The sequence below is a fragment of the Oncorhynchus clarkii genome, chromosome 27 (genome assembly GCF_045791955.1).
Source record: "Oncorhynchus clarkii lewisi isolate Uvic-CL-2024 chromosome 27, UVic_Ocla_1.0, whole genome shotgun sequence".
NCBI classification, from domain to species: Eukaryota; Metazoa; Chordata; class Actinopteri; order Salmoniformes; family Salmonidae; genus Oncorhynchus; species Oncorhynchus clarkii.
This window is the reverse complement of record NC_092173.1, coordinates 28,505,181-28,521,585: the sequence shown is the minus strand read 5'-3', so window position 1 is coordinate 28,521,585 and position 16,405 is coordinate 28,505,181. Positions and strand designations below refer to the sequence as shown.

General features: G+C 40.6%; 1 protein-coding gene across 1 annotated transcript; it reads right to left on the bottom strand.

The window, feature by feature from the left end:
• Positions 1-5,952: 5,952 nt before the first annotated feature.
• On the bottom strand, positions 5,953-12,725 carry LOC139386116 (glia-derived nexin-like). The gene is made up of 9 exons (XM_071131543.1): positions 12,350-12,725; positions 10,009-10,293; positions 9,400-9,627; positions 8,974-9,171; positions 8,128-8,326; positions 7,421-7,518; positions 6,961-7,047; positions 6,742-6,825; positions 5,953-6,491 (listed from the first exon to the last, which is right to left on the bottom strand). Exons 2-9 carry the CDS (start codon positions 10,268-10,270, stop codon positions 6,454-6,456), a joined length of 1,194 nt encoding a protein of 397 aa, XP_070987644.1. The 5' UTR covers positions 10,271-10,293; positions 12,350-12,725; the 3' UTR covers positions 5,953-6,453.
• Positions 12,726-16,405: the final 3,680 nt, after the last annotated feature.

Sequence of the window (16,405 nt, the reverse complement as noted above, 5' to 3'; positions counted from 1 at the left end):
AATAGCAGATCATTCCTACTAGATTTGCCAGATGATAAACTATTAAATACAGACAGGGAATCTGAGCATACTGCAATTCTGGCAGGTTGAATGTCCTCCACCCACTGGAGGGCAGCTACTATCGCCAACAGTTCAACAGAGTATACTGACAGTTCATTTGTTAGTTGTCAACATATCACTACATCATATTAAGGAATGTATTCACCTGCTTCTGTATGACCACATCTGTAAAAAAACAAAAACATCTACCAATGTAATTGTTAACCCCCTATATCACTCACTTCTGACATTTTTTTTTGTCTCTACAAAGATTAGATCAATAGCAGGATCCAGAAGGAACCACGGAAGAACACCCCATCACCACAGCAGGGCCAACCACCAACTCCCTCAGACCACACTCACCAGCAAGCTTTTTACTAGGGCGCACCACTCTTTGCTGCTATCACTGTTCTATGGTCACACATAGGGAGATTCTCAATTGGTTTGCTCAACTCCTCCGTCCTCTCCTCAACTCCTTTTGAAAAATGTCAAAGCAAATGTGGAAGGAAATGTGGAAACAGATACACTTGTATGAAATGAGACTCTTTCTTCACTTCTCCCATCATGCAAATGACATTTACAGTGGTGGAATCCCAAATGAAATGTGTAATGAGGTAAAAAGTAATCTGTATGTGGTAGACATTTTATAGATAAAAGTACAAGTAGCATAGTGTTTTTAAATATATGCATGCTTTTCTCCTCTGAGTAAACAACAGCTGATTCAAAGGGGGTGTAGCAGTTCTCAAAACTCTTCTGGGAAGGGCTCAGGTAGGATACTCTTCTTCTTCCTCTTCTTCTTCTTCTTTGGTATTATGGCATTTGCACATTTTGTTTGTGCATCCCGCCACCTACTGTGCGGTATTGTGTGGTTGATCAAGTTACATTTTGTGATACGAAAACAAAAAGGGAAAAATTGCACCACCAACTAGCCCTACATCTATATACCACTATTACATACCACCAACTAGCCCTACATCTATATACCACTATTACATACCACCAACTAACCCTACATCTATATACCACTATTACATACCACCAACTAACCCTACATCTATATACCACTATTACATACCACCAACTAACCCTACATCTATATACCACTATTACATACCACCAACTAGCCCTACATCTATATACCACTATTACATACCACCAACTAGCCCTACATCTATATACCACTATTACATACCACCAACTAACCCTACATCTATATACCACTATTACATACCACCAACTAGCCCTACATCTATATACCACTATTACATACCACCAACTAGCCCTACATCTATATACCACTATTACATACCACCAACTAACCCTACATCTATATACCACTATTACATACCACCAACTAACCCTACATCTATATACCACTATTACATACCACCAACTAACCCTACATCTCTATACCACTATTACATACCACCAACTAACCCTACATCTATATACCACTATTACATACCACCAACTAACCCTACATCTATATACCACTATTACATACCACCAACTAACCCTACATCTATATACCACTATTACATACCACCAACTAACCCTACATCTATATACCACTATTACATACCACCAACTAACCCTACATCTATATACCACTATTACATACCACCAACTAGCCCTACATCTATATACCACTATTACATACCACCAACTAACCCTACATCTATATACCACTATTACATACCACCAACTAGCCCTACATCTATATACCACTATTACATACCACCAACTAACCCTACATCTATATACCACTATTACATACCACCAACTAGCCCTACATCTATATACCACTATTACATACCACCAACTAACCCTACATCTATATACCACTATTACATACCACCAACTAACCCTACATCTATATACCACTATTACATACCACCAACTAGCCCTACATCTATATACCACTATTACATACCACCAACTAACCCTACATCTATATACCACTATTACATACCACCAACTAGCCCTACATCTATATACCACTATTACATACCACCAACTAGCCCTACATCTATATACCACTATTACATACCACCAACTAGCCCTACATCTATATACCACTATTACATACCACCAACTAACCCTACATCTATATACCACTATTACATACCACCAACTAACCCTACATCTATATACCACTATTACATACCACCAACTAACCCTACATCTATATACCACTATTACATACCACCAACTAGCCCTACATCTATATACCACTATTACATACCACCAACTAACCCTACATCTATATACCACTATTACATACCACCAACTAACCCTACATCTATATACCACTATTACATACCACCAACTAGCCCTACATCTATATACCACTATTACATACCACCAACTAACCCTACATCTATATACCACTATTACATACCACCAACTAGCCCTACATCTATATACCACTATTACATACCACCAACTAACCCTACATCTATATACCACTATTACATACCACCAACTAGCCCTACATCTATATACCACTATTACATACCACCAACTAACCCTACATCTATATACCACTATTACATACCACCAACTAGCCCTACATCTATATACCACTATTACATACCACCAACTAGCCCTACATCTATATACCACTATTACATACCACCAACTAACCCTACATCTATATACCACTATTACATACCACCAACTAGCCCTACATCTATATACCACTATTACATACCACCAACTAACCCTACATCTATATACCACTATTACATACCACCAACTAGCCCTACATCTATATACCACTATTACATACCACCAACTAACCTTACACCTACATACCACTATTACATACCACCAACTAACCCTACATCTATATACCACTATTACATACCACCAACTAACCCTACATCTATATACCACTATTACATACCACCAACTAGCCCTACATCTATATACCACTATTACATACCACCAACTAGCCCTACATCTATATACCACTATTACATACCACCAACTAACCCTACACCTACATACCACTATTACATACCACCAACTAACCCTACATCTATATACCACTATTACATACCACCAACTAACCCTACATCTATATACCACTATTACATACCACCAACTAGCCCTACATCTATATACCACTATTACATACCACCAACTAACCCTACACCTACATACCACTATTACATACCACCAACTAACCCTACATCTATATACCACTATTACATACCACCAACTAGCCCTACATCTATATACCACTATTACATACCACCAACTAACCCTACATCTATATACCACTATTACATACCACCAACTAGCCCTACATCTATATACCACTATTACATACCACCAACTAACCCTACATCTATATACCACTATTACATACCACCAACTAACCCTACATCTATATACCACTATTACATACCACCAACTAACCCTACATCTATATACCACTATTGCATACCACCAACTAACCCTACATCTATATACCACTATTACATACCACCAACTAGCCCTACATCTATATACCACTATTACATACCACCAACTAACCCTACATCTATATACCACTATTACATACCACCAACTAACCCTACATCTATATACCACTATTACATACCACCAACTAACCCTACATCTATATACCACTATTACATACCACCAACTAGCCCTACATCTATATACCACTATTACATACCACCAACTAACCCTACATCTATATACCACTATTACATACCACCAACTAGCCCTACATCTATATACCACTATTACATACCACCAACTAACCCTACACCTACATACCACTATTACATACCACCAACTAGCCCTACATCTATATACCACTATTACATACCACCAACTAACCCTACATCTATATACCACTATTACATACCACCAACTAACCCTACATCTATATACCACTATTACATACCACCAACTAACCCTACATCTATATACCACTATTACATACCACCAACTAGCCCTACATCTATATACCACTATTACATACCACCAACTAACCCTACACCTACATACCACTATTACATACCACCAACTAACCCTACATCTATATACCACTATTACATACCACCAACTAGCCCTACATCTATATACCACTATTACATACCACCAACTAACCCTACATCTATATACCACTATTACATACCACCAACTAACCCTACATCTATATACCACTATTACATACCACCAACTAACCCTACATCTATATACCACTATTACATACCACCAACTAGCCCTACATCTATATACCACTATTACATACCACCAACTAACCCTACATCTATATACCACTATTACATACCACCAACTAGCCCTACATCTATATACCACTATTACATACCACCAACTAACCCTACACCTACATACCACTTTTGCATACCACCAACTAACCTATATACCACTACATAAAAATAAAAAAATCACCACCCCATGCCAATACCTTGACCCTAAGTAATCCTTCACCAGGCCGACTGCTTGGGAGGACAGGACTCTTTTGTTCAACACACCTTGTCACTCTTCTGCAGTAAAACCTAGTACACCCAAGTACTTATCTGCAACTGCCACCAAAACATCTATTTTCTGTGATTTACATTCCATTTCTGCGGGACAGTTGATAATCATGGCAATGAATGCTAAGAAACCTTACTGAAGCACACATTTGTATCACTCTGTATTGCCCTAGGCCTACTGCTCACCTGTGACTCATCATCCTTTTCTCTCTTCACTGCCTCAGCATACAACACCTTCTGTTCTACGCTGACCCTGGCAACTACAACCTATCTCTCTTCTGATCCTCAGCAACATGGGCTCCCCCACAATTGAGACACAGTTTTTTCCACCGATAGTACACAATCCTTTGTAACATGCCCTCCTGCACACTTCTCACATCTTGGAATCTCCATCTACATGACCATAAGCTTGGCATTTGAAACACCTTAGTGGGTTTGGCACAAAAGCTTTCACGAGATAACTGATTTTATCAGGTAAAAACTCTGCTTCCAAACTCAAAAGGACAGACAGTGTCTTATCAGTTTCACCACACTCGCCACCGGGCCTGTGTCGCACCAAACGACAGGCGTAAAACAGACATAGGGATTTTTTTTATTTCAGTTGCTCCACCTCAACGCCACCCCAGTAATCACTCCTTTCAAAGGCAGCCTGTCTGGAGAGCAAAGCAAGTCACAGATCTTGTCCCTAGGTGCGTGACACTTGGATGACTTCACCACACCTACCACCACAGGTAATTCATTCTCACTCTCATCAGGTTACATTTGAGCCATCAGACAGCAGAATATATTTTGTACTTCAACACACATCTTCCCACTGCACTGTTTTTCTCCTTCCTCGTTTTCCATAACCATGTCTATCCATTCCACACGCTCATGCCGTGCCTTCATCCGCTGTACTGCTTGCAGAACACACACGCAAATAGCCTTTCTTCAATACCCACCTTTTCCTTAGCCCAATTTACTAGTCTGCCTTTTTCTAACCTCTCCATGCTCACGAAACTTTACCTCACATGTGCTTTGTCGGTGGGAGGCAAGGACACTCCTCCATTCACCTACTAACTAAATGACACTCTCCTCGACCACTCACCAACTTGAGTTGTTTACAGGTCACAGAGGAGAGAGGATGGAGGACTGTCTTTTTCCCAAATGAGAATCTCCCCTGGTCGACTTGCACATCCAAAGGTACTTTTCCCTAATAGAAGGTATCCTTAACATATAACTTTATAAATACATTAATTTACTTTATGGAATGTTTTGTATATTTGATTGGTACAAGAGAAAGGATGTTTATTTAAGCACACCCCTCAATTTTTTAAAGTACATACTCATCCACCTCAATAACAGATGGTAATTGTTACATTCCATTTGGAGAAAAAAAAACAAAGTACAAGAGTACTCAAACAGAGTTTAATGCAGATGATTGACATATCAAAACATGGGTTTGAGTGGCTAAATGAATTCAGTGACTTGGAGTGTAACTTTATAATCTGAAACTGAACATGTAAAACCACCAATAACTTTAATTCAAACTGAAATGTACCTCATAATATACACGTTTGACATTCAGGGTCATATAAAAAAAAAGGTAGCAAGTACTCTAGAAAGTATACAAAGGATAATTAAAACACTATGGAAATGTCTCATTGGCAGAACACTATATTATGGATCATAGAAAAAGTCAAATCAAATGCAAACATTTAAAACAAATAGCATCATAATATGTCCATATTGTACACAAATCTCCAGATGGCAAAAATACAAGTCTGAGTGTGTTTGTGTGTGTATGGGTGTGTTTGCATGTGAGCAAGGAAGTGTGTGCTGTGTATAATAATGTATTATTCTGAAGCTCAGAAGGCACATTCCAGGGAAAGGGACATCTGCAGGCAGAAAAATCTCAAGGCTGATTTACCTGGCCCATGAAGAGGATCGTACCTGAGGACCAAAGAAACAACAAGTAATTATACAGCAAATAGAAGGAAATGAGCATATCATGCATGTCAACAACAAAGAAAACCAAAGACAGAATATGACCTGACCTTCCCGATGTATGTCGTTTCAATTACACAACTGCTAGATAAACAACTAATGATCTTTGCCAAACAGGATGTCAGTCTTTTGAAATGATTAGAGTACATTCTAAAAGTTACAGAAAAATGAGAGCCAGACAGACAGCATGCTGTACCTGTTGGGTTGTGCCGGATGAGGAAGAGGAAGGGTCGGTCTACGATGACCCAAGGTGGAGAAGACCTGGCCATTAAGATGGCAGCTGGAGGAAAAGGATAAATACAAATCAAAACATGTCTTCAACCTGCCTTATCTTTAATATTCAGAGAGAGTATCCACACAGATGCGCAACTCAGTTCAATACAAACACAAAATTACTAAACCAACAAACACTCACTCGTGGCAGCAGCTGCTTTGGTTCCATCCTCATTGACCTCTATCTTAGCTTTCTGTAGCGCTTTAGATACATACACAGGCTCTGTACCTGAGGGAAAAGTTAGATGACAAAATATTCAAGTGCTGTAAAGTTCCATTGATAAAAACAATGTTCCACTGGGTGGCACTAGACAACAAGTCTGCACACGTTAATTCTGGTCCATAATATCAGAAAGCCTGCAGAAGTCATTAGAGGAAAATAACATCTTATGCTTCTTCACCACTTCACACCGGACAGCTAGACATGAATCATGGCTATTTGGAGCTCTCATTGCAGTAAACAGTCAACAATGTTTTCATATATTAGCACCAGTCATCATTGTGTCAAGCCAGACTGAGACCAATGGTTGGTTGATACACTGTCAGAAAGAAGACCTTACAGTTCTATGTGATTTTTTATGTATGATCCCAGTGCCACTCACTGAGGTGTCTGAAGTCGGCTTTGCCCTCATCAAATATGTCTGTTATCCCCAGGGCTGAGAGGGAGGCTCGCAGGTCCACTTCGGCTTCAGCAGTAAACCTACACACACAGGCCAATGATGTAATGACCATTTCATTCACCAATTAGTGAAGACTTTTTATACACATAACAAATAGCACAAATGTTGAAGCTAGGAGTGTTAGCAGGCGTGTTATTTGCTGATAGGAAGTGCTTCCTGGCCACAGGGCTCCCGAGTGGTGCAGTGGTCTAAGGCACTATATCGCAGTGCTCAAGGTGTCACTACAGACCCTGGTTCGATCCCGGGCTGTATCACAACCGGCCGTGATCGGGAGTCCCAAAGGGCGGCGCACAATTGGCCCAGCATAGTCCGGGTTAGGGGAGGGTTTGGCCATCATTGTAAAAAATAATTTGTTCTTAACTGACTTGCCTAGTTAATTAAATATTATTAAAATAAGAGTCAGGAGTGGGTGTGTCTTGTCTTTTACCCGTCCCTGCAACAATACTTGGAAGTTACTTGGTCATTGGGGTGCAACATTACAGACACGCTTCTCTGTCATGTAGTGGGCAATAATGTCAGCTCTATACAATATATTTTTACCTGCAATGTGTCCAGGACATTGCGTCCTACTGAACAGAATCCTGGGTAAGGGTTTTTGAACCAGTGAGTGGGTTGTGTTTGGGTCTTACTTGGGCAGCAGCAGGCGGACCTTCCTCTGGTGCAACAGCTTGGTCCAGCTCTGTATCGTGGCTGTGCTGATGTGAGCAATGACATCACCTAGGGGCGTGTCCTCCTCCGATGGCAGGGCGATCAGCATGCTTATGCTGTTGCCGTGATACGGTAGCTCAATGACCTTATAATTCAGCCCCTGGGGTGTGCTGGCCAGACCTAGGAGATAAGGGGTCAGGAGTATCCATACCGTAGGCTAAGAAGTGTTTATTGGTCTATCTGAAATTCTGACAATATTCAACACCCTTATGAGGATACTATATCTCTCCTCTATAGTGACATGAATATTGTATGTCAAAGAGTTTAGTCAAGTTTGGCTTTAGTTGCATAATGAGAAGGATGACGTTTGTTGGTTCCCAGGACAATCTGTGGTAGGGATGTGGTCCGCAAGACAAACACGCCAAAACCACAGTGATACCAATCCAACAACATGTACAATCATGCTGTAAAACAGTCATAAAACATGTCATCGAAGCTGAACTCCATATGTAGTCATAAAGCAACAATATGGTTCCCATTATACTCATATCAACCCACAGAAAAGTGATTTAACCTGTAAATTATGTCTGAGAAATATGTTTAATTCATGAGGCTTTCACAATTTATTATCAGAAATAATCCCAGACAGTCCAGAGTAGCTATTCTGTCCTGAAACTGTAAGGCATGGATAAATACCCCACTCGACTACTCTTAGGCCAACATGACAAACTCTATCCATGACACTTAACAGGCTAAACTACAGCCATGATGGAATTATGTGGTCTAAGGGTTCAGAGTGGTGTCTTAGGTTTCAGAGCAGAACTCACCAATGTTGAAGACCGACAGCTGGGACATCATAGGGACTTTGTATGCATTGCCGTCTCCCGCGTTGAAGGTTCTTATCTTGGTGTTCTCCAGCTGAAAGCGGGACTTCCACAGTCCTTTAAAGTAGATGGCGTTGACGGCCACCAGGCGGGTCAGAGCGCCGTCCAACATGTCTGCCTTGACCAGAGTGGGGATGTGGCCTGTAAATTAGAACACAGCAGTCAGGAAAATGTATGATTCCAACACAAATGACACACTGACCAAAATAAACAATGAATTGAATAGGACAAGTTAGTTACCCCCATTTAATGTAAAATTACCACAAGACCTAGTGAAATGAATGTAGCCTAATTACATACCATTAGAGATATATGGTAATGTTTAAATTGACTGTCCTACAGTAAGCTTGTCTCCAGTTGGAGTCTCACCTTTGGTCTGGTTGTTGACCCAGTCATTGATGGTGGCTGCAGCCACCTGGGTGTCAGTGAAGTCCAAGGTCCGGCTCTCACACTGGAAGTTGGCCCTGCTGGAAGACATGAAGGCCTCCTCCATAGGGAAGCCCTGCTGGGAGAACATAGCGTTGGCGATAGTTACGATGTCCTGGTTGGACTTGGCTGTCAGCGTCTTGTGGAGCTTCCTCAACATCTTATAAGGGCCTGGAAAGAAGAGTTGGACAATTTCAATTAGATATTTGGGGATTTTCTGAAAACTGTCGTTCCTCGGGGTAGGAGTATGACTGGAAGGCATGTCCTTCAAGTCATCATGTTGTTACTCTGGATAGCGCAATGACTGGAAGTCTACAAGTACAGTAGCATATGCTAGCGTACCTGTAGACTTCCAGTCATTGTGCTAATACTAGTTAGCATTGGCTCGCAAAACTACCTTTTAACTTCCTTCATATTGCAAGGAGACATAAAAATGGTATCCATGAGTTCATCTGACTCTGTGTAAGAAGAAAAGTGGCTTAATTGGCAGAATCCATTTAATGAGAGACACTGGATGAGGCTATGAAAGGACTAGTATTGAGGGAGTCTAACCATTCTTCTTGTAACGGAGTGCTGTGAGGAGCTGCCTGCGGGTCTCTCCATGGGTGCCTGGCAGCAGCATGCCCAAGATGGAGGCCACGCCGTGGGGGGAAAGCACCACGTTCTCCTGGGGTCTGGAGCGGGCCACCTGCAGGAATACCTGGAGCCCCAGGTCGGAGCCCCGTTCGCCATAGGAGGGGGCCTGGGAGAGCACCCCCCGGTGGCCACACAGGGTCACCAGCACACACAGGCACAGTAACGAGGGGAGGCCCATCTCAGGTCTCAGGTCTCACACACCTGGAAGAGGAGAGTGTCATGGAAGTCATTTGTACGTAGGATTATGATTCAACGTGGTTCACCACAATCCAAACAGAGAGAGCAGTCTTGCATGGTCTTGTTCCTTATGGTTTTGACAGGCGCTGAAAGGTCTTGTACCCCTATGACACTGGCCTTAGTATCGCCATTGTCAAGTGAAGTGTTAGTCATGCCGTCTAAACATGACTAATGGATACTGTCAGCACCCAAAACCAGTAACAAGTAGTGCACTAATGACCTTGTTATTGGCACCTCATTGCCAGTCTTTCTATAGTTCATGTTGGGTCTTGTTATTGGCATCTCATTGCCAGTCTTTCTATAGTTCATATTGGGTCTTGTTATTGGCACCTCATTGCCAGTCTTTCTATAGTTCATGTTGGGTCTTGTTATTGGCACCTCTTTGCCAGTCTTTCTATAGTTCATGTTGGGTCTTGTTATTGGCATCTCATTGCCAGTCTTTCTATAGTTCATATTGGGTCTTGTTATTGGCATCTCATTGCCAGTCTTTCTATAGTTCATATTGGGTCTTGTTATTGGCACCTCATTGCCAGTCTTTCTAAAGTTCATGTTCGGTCTTGTTATTGGCATCTCATTGCCAGTCTTTCCATAGTTCATATTGGGTCTTATTGGCATCTCATTGCCAGTCTTTCTATAGTTCATATTGGGTCTTGTTATTGGCACCTCATTGCCAGTCTTTCTATAGTTCATATTAAGTCTTGTTATTGGCACATCATTGCCCATCTTTCTATAGTTCATGTTAATAAGTCTTACAGCAATTTTTAGAAGACTGCAACAGCTCTAGCATCCTTCCTGTGGAAATACTGGCTTTATGCAACAGCTTGCAATAAAACCCAGACAACCATTGTCTAAGTACAGATTGAGAAACAGACGGGTGAATTATATTAATAAAAATATTCAATAATATAAGTAAGGAGTTTGTCTCTACATACATATGGCCTATATCAATGTATTTTTATTTAACTAGGCAAGTCAGTTAAGAACAAATTCTTATTTACAATGACGGCCTTCACCAGCCAAACCCAGACAACACTGGGCCAATTGTGCACCGCCCCGTGGGACTCCCAATCACGGCCAGTTGTGATACAGCCTGGATTCAAACCTGGGTGTCTGTAGTGACGCCTCTAGCACTGAGATGCAGTGCCTTAGGGCTCCCGAGTGTGGCAGCGGTCTATCAAGCCAATCATTGGAATTCTCTGACATTCCTTGGGATGTTTAATCCTCATCACAGTTACTTTGTTGTGAAACTGTTCGTAAAAGCAAAATCACTGGGAACAGTAGGCTACTCACTGAGATACAGAACAAGATAACCCAATACCAAGCCCAATCTTGACCAGGAACTATCAACAACACTCAGTCATAGCCTCCTGCAGCCGAGGTATTTAAGGTTAGTGACAACCCACCCGCCTCTTCCCTACAAGTTAATTAAACGAACTCCAGTTCAGACATGTACAGACAGACTGTAAACAGAGCTCCTTCAGAGCTGTGTGTGTGTTGGCTGGTAAAATGTAGGCTAAAGCCTGCCCTACTGTAGGCTATTCATAAAAAAATTGTTGCAAAAGTGAAGGATGCCAGTCTGGAAATTTGAATAAATAAATTAGTTGACAAGCAGCAAACTAAATCACCTTGACATCTACTTTGAGCAACACTATCCATGGATTGAAAAAATAAAAAAAATCAACAGCAGTATAATTCTGCATTTCAGTTCTGGAAATGTGGTAGGCTTTGCTAACAGTACACGTTTAACCGTGAAGTCGAGACAAATGGGAATATGACCCAGGTGTTGACCAATGATGATCATTGTTTACAAAGTAGCTAATTAGAATAGATCCACTTTGAAGCGACGCACTTGAAAATGAATATTCGTCCTCTCTGGCTGGCAACAATGTAGCTTCACATCACTCATCTCTCGAACTGTACATACGAAGTAGGCTAGCCTGATACATAGTAACATTTCCATATCATACATACATTTTTAAACTGTATATCGCGTCTCCATGTGGAGATAACCGATCCTTACCTGAATAGTTTGGATGTAAATAGTCCAAAAACGTTATTTGAGCATAAAACAGTTCCGGTTGGTAACGCAATATGAATACGACACCAGCCTCTCTCGAGTTACCAGTAGAGTGAACAGTCAGGCACAACGTCTCCGTCGATGTTTGTCCCAAAGGTAAAGGTGCTGTCTGACACTCAAGATTATAATATGGAGGGTTTTACTGAGTTGAACTCCGCCCTCCCGACAGTCAAATTCGAATCGGAGAACGGTTGTTGAGAGAAGAAAAAATAACGCATAAAGTGACAACTTGCAAGTGTATAGTAGGGTTCTGTAAACAGGAAGTGACAACGAACATGTTAACGAACAACGAACATGAGAGCGCCATACTATTGTCCTTGATAGTTCACGGTTAAAAATAACTGTTTTATAACTGCTAGCCTACCATTTGGGATTCAAAATTGTTCATTTAATTTAGCTTTGTGCATGTGTCCTATTTTAAACATTTGCTTAATTTCGTTTACTCATTTTTATTAAACTGATATTATGTTGCGGGTCAATTTGACCCATTTCCACTTTTGAATTGTCTAAAACACTAGTTAATCTATCTTTTTCTACATTAAATTAAATTACTTATACTCATTTAGGGTCATGAACCTAACTTCAAAATGTGGACACACTGATATGTTTTGGAATGTCTATTTCTATTTTGTATACAAACCTTATGCTGTGGGTCATTTTGACCCGGGGGCTTTCATGTGTATAGATATTTGCACAGATCAAAAAAAAAACAAGTGTCTTTGATGTATTTTGTTTTGACTGTTTTGGTTGCACTTTTATAATTATATTTGGGTGAAAAGGAGCTTTCCCAAGCTTCTCCTTCTCAGTGTGAGAGCAGCAGATCTCTGACACTCCAAAATGAGCTCCAAACAGAAAATACTTGTTTGGGAGAAAGGAAATATGTTTAACAAATAGTTCTTAAATATAGAGTTTTTTTTAAAATCAAACGTCCTTGTATTTCTTATTTCTGAAACGTCTGACAAGACAAAATAAAGTTGAGTGTGTTTAAACTGTGTGGGTCAATTTGACCATACCACAATGGATGTAATTTTTTTGCAGCAAAGCACAAGGGTTAATGTACAGACAAGGGAGTGGCTCACCCCGCAATGATATTTCATACCCAGAAGAGAAAGTGTTTGTAACATAAAGTTATAAGTAGCCTACTCAAACTCCACCTCTCCAACACTCACTATGGAGACATTTTAAGATAGCTTGTATTGTAATTCAGTTTCCCCCAGTGGCCCCTGTATGGGTCCCCCAACTGTTGGCAAGACAAAAGGACCACCTGGTGCCTCTGTTTACCTGTGTGCACCCCACCCCCCCAAACACACACACACATATACAGGAGGGGCCAAGCCCTGGCTTAGTTACACCGACTCTGCCATACTAAAAATACAGGATTTTTTAAAGAGTTAGTGGATGTATGGCGTGTTGAGTTACATGAGATTAATTAAGAGTAAGAGTGAAGGTGCACAGTGGCGATTTTGGCATGTAAATCTTAGAGAGGGGGGGGGGGTGCATGCCAGCAACACAACTACAGTACACAACACAACAATAAACAATACATTAATTTCACTATAACGGTGAAAAACGGTGCCCACAAACTTTTAGGGTCTACATAAAGCTGTCCCAACACCTTACCACTGCTACACCTGGCCTTGTCTGGTAGCAAAACAGTTCATTCAGCCTCATTTACTGCCTTTATTTTTTAAAAAGCTGATATTGCTGACTTGCTTAAACAAATGTGGTTTCTACTGACAATTGAGATGTACAAACTATTGCATAAGGGTTGTATTCAAGCAGATAAGAGGCAATCTGTCATTTCGATAAAGACATTAATGAGCGAGCTAGGACGGATGCTGTCAATATAACTATTTGCTCAGCGCTTTTGAAATGTACAGCGACAGAATTCAGAACATGGGCCGTTCTTACATTGTTCTCCCTGTACACCAAGTCAGAACCGTAGGATAAATTAAGGGGGCATATAAGCAGGCAATGAAAGCTCTTACAAAATTCAATTTTAATTTGATTTATTTAACCTTTATTTAACTAGGCATGTCAGTTAAGAACAAATTCTTATTTACAATGACGGCCTAGGAACAGTGGGTTAACTTCCTTGTTCAGGGGTAGAATGACAGATTTTTACCTTGTCAGCTCGGGGATTCGATCTAGCAACCTTTCGGTTACTGGCCCAACTCTCGATGATTGCATTTCTCTAAAACAGGTTATAGGCTACATGTGCACCACCAACTCAGAACAGTAGGTGAAATTAAGAGGAAAAATATACCAAATTATTAGGGTGAGGCACGTGGGCTACTAACAGCTCACTACACAACACTTAGTATTACTTTCTTAGCTACAGTATACATATCTCCCTGCCATATTACATAATTTATGCTGCGGCATACAATACATTTTTGCCCTCACCTTGTTGTGCTGTGCTCACTTGAACAGGAAGGTGGCGTAGTGGTCCTTTGTGGGCAAATTTTGTCATCAAACTTTATCATCAAAGTCTGACATTCTCTTGATTTATGGTGATTTTAAGACAACTGGGAACTCTGAAAAAACAATGTTGAATCATGATGACGTCAGTGATCTTCATTGACAGCATGGCCAATGTTGAATGTTTATCATTTTAACCTTGGAAAAGAGACCCTTAATCCCAGATTTGGGACCACACAGCCACTCCACTGAATAGCAGGCTAGTGATTGCTTTGCAATGCTTGCAGTTAGCCACTGATTCCTTCCAAACCACTCGTTGTTGAATTTGCGATTTCCAACTTGTTGTGTAGTTCATGTCCAATATCCAATGAGCACAGATATGTTTTATCTATAATTTATCTTCATATGACAAGGATTAATAAGTATATGCCAGTAGATTGTCAACTTGATTCATGATGATGACTGCTAGCTAAGATTTTAAAAGTATGATGTTGTCATGATCAGTCCAATCAAAGCTACTGTAGTGATTTGACCTCATTTTATCTGGGGCCAATGACATTGAGCCTTCTTGGATGGGCACTTCTAATGTAACTCTATGGCAGCGTGTATGTGGATATGTAAGCATGTCCAACTCTTAAGGCTGCTAAAACTAGAAGCAGAGCAGATCCTGCCTGCAGACTGCTGTCATTTACACAAATAACATGTGCTCTATTGTAGGCTATATCTACAGGAGATATTGGAGCCATCTCTGCCCTTCCCCGTAATAGACCCTTACTCTATATCTAGAGGAGATATTGGAGCCCTTGCTATCCTTCCCTTTAATAGACCGCGCAGACAGAGCCTTTGCTCCTCTGCCCAGGTTGGAACCTATAACCGTTGCGTACATTTCACATAACATTTCTGAGTGCACCATTTCTGAAAAGTCTGCGCACGCACACAAATATTGTATAAACTTGGCGAAAACAATACATTTCTCGTTATAAATAAGACCTGTCATAAAACTGCGCGTGTGAACGAGCATTAAACCCCTGCCTGGAAAACACCCTCCGTATACCTTTTATGGCGCCAATAACGCTCTTTATTTGCAGTATAATTTTAAAACGATTTGAATTAGGCCAAGGCAGTTTCTTAAAGAGCAATGGCTATTTTGATCCCATTTCTGTAGAGGTGGGCGCAGAATGTTTTGATATTTTGTAGTGACTCTTTCAAACTAAACAAGCATGCTACCAACAGTATATAGCGAGTACCTGTCCATGCATTCAGAAAGATTGATTGTATATTCGAAACAATTTAAAAGTAGGATAAACGCAGCCCACACTATGCAAAAGACGAATTGTTGTTCAATATTTAGTTCAATAGATTATTCGGTTTCTATGTCCTGCCTTGGTATAGGCTCTGAGATTAAATAGACAATTATGTCCCACTCTTATCGCACAGCAATACTGTGTATTCTACCCATACGTTCAAATATTTTACATAAACTACCACTGTGTTGGGAGGATGTTTTAATCTTTAGCAGTAATTTATGATGTATCTGGAAAAGGATTTGTGCCAGTTTCTACATGATTAAACAATGGC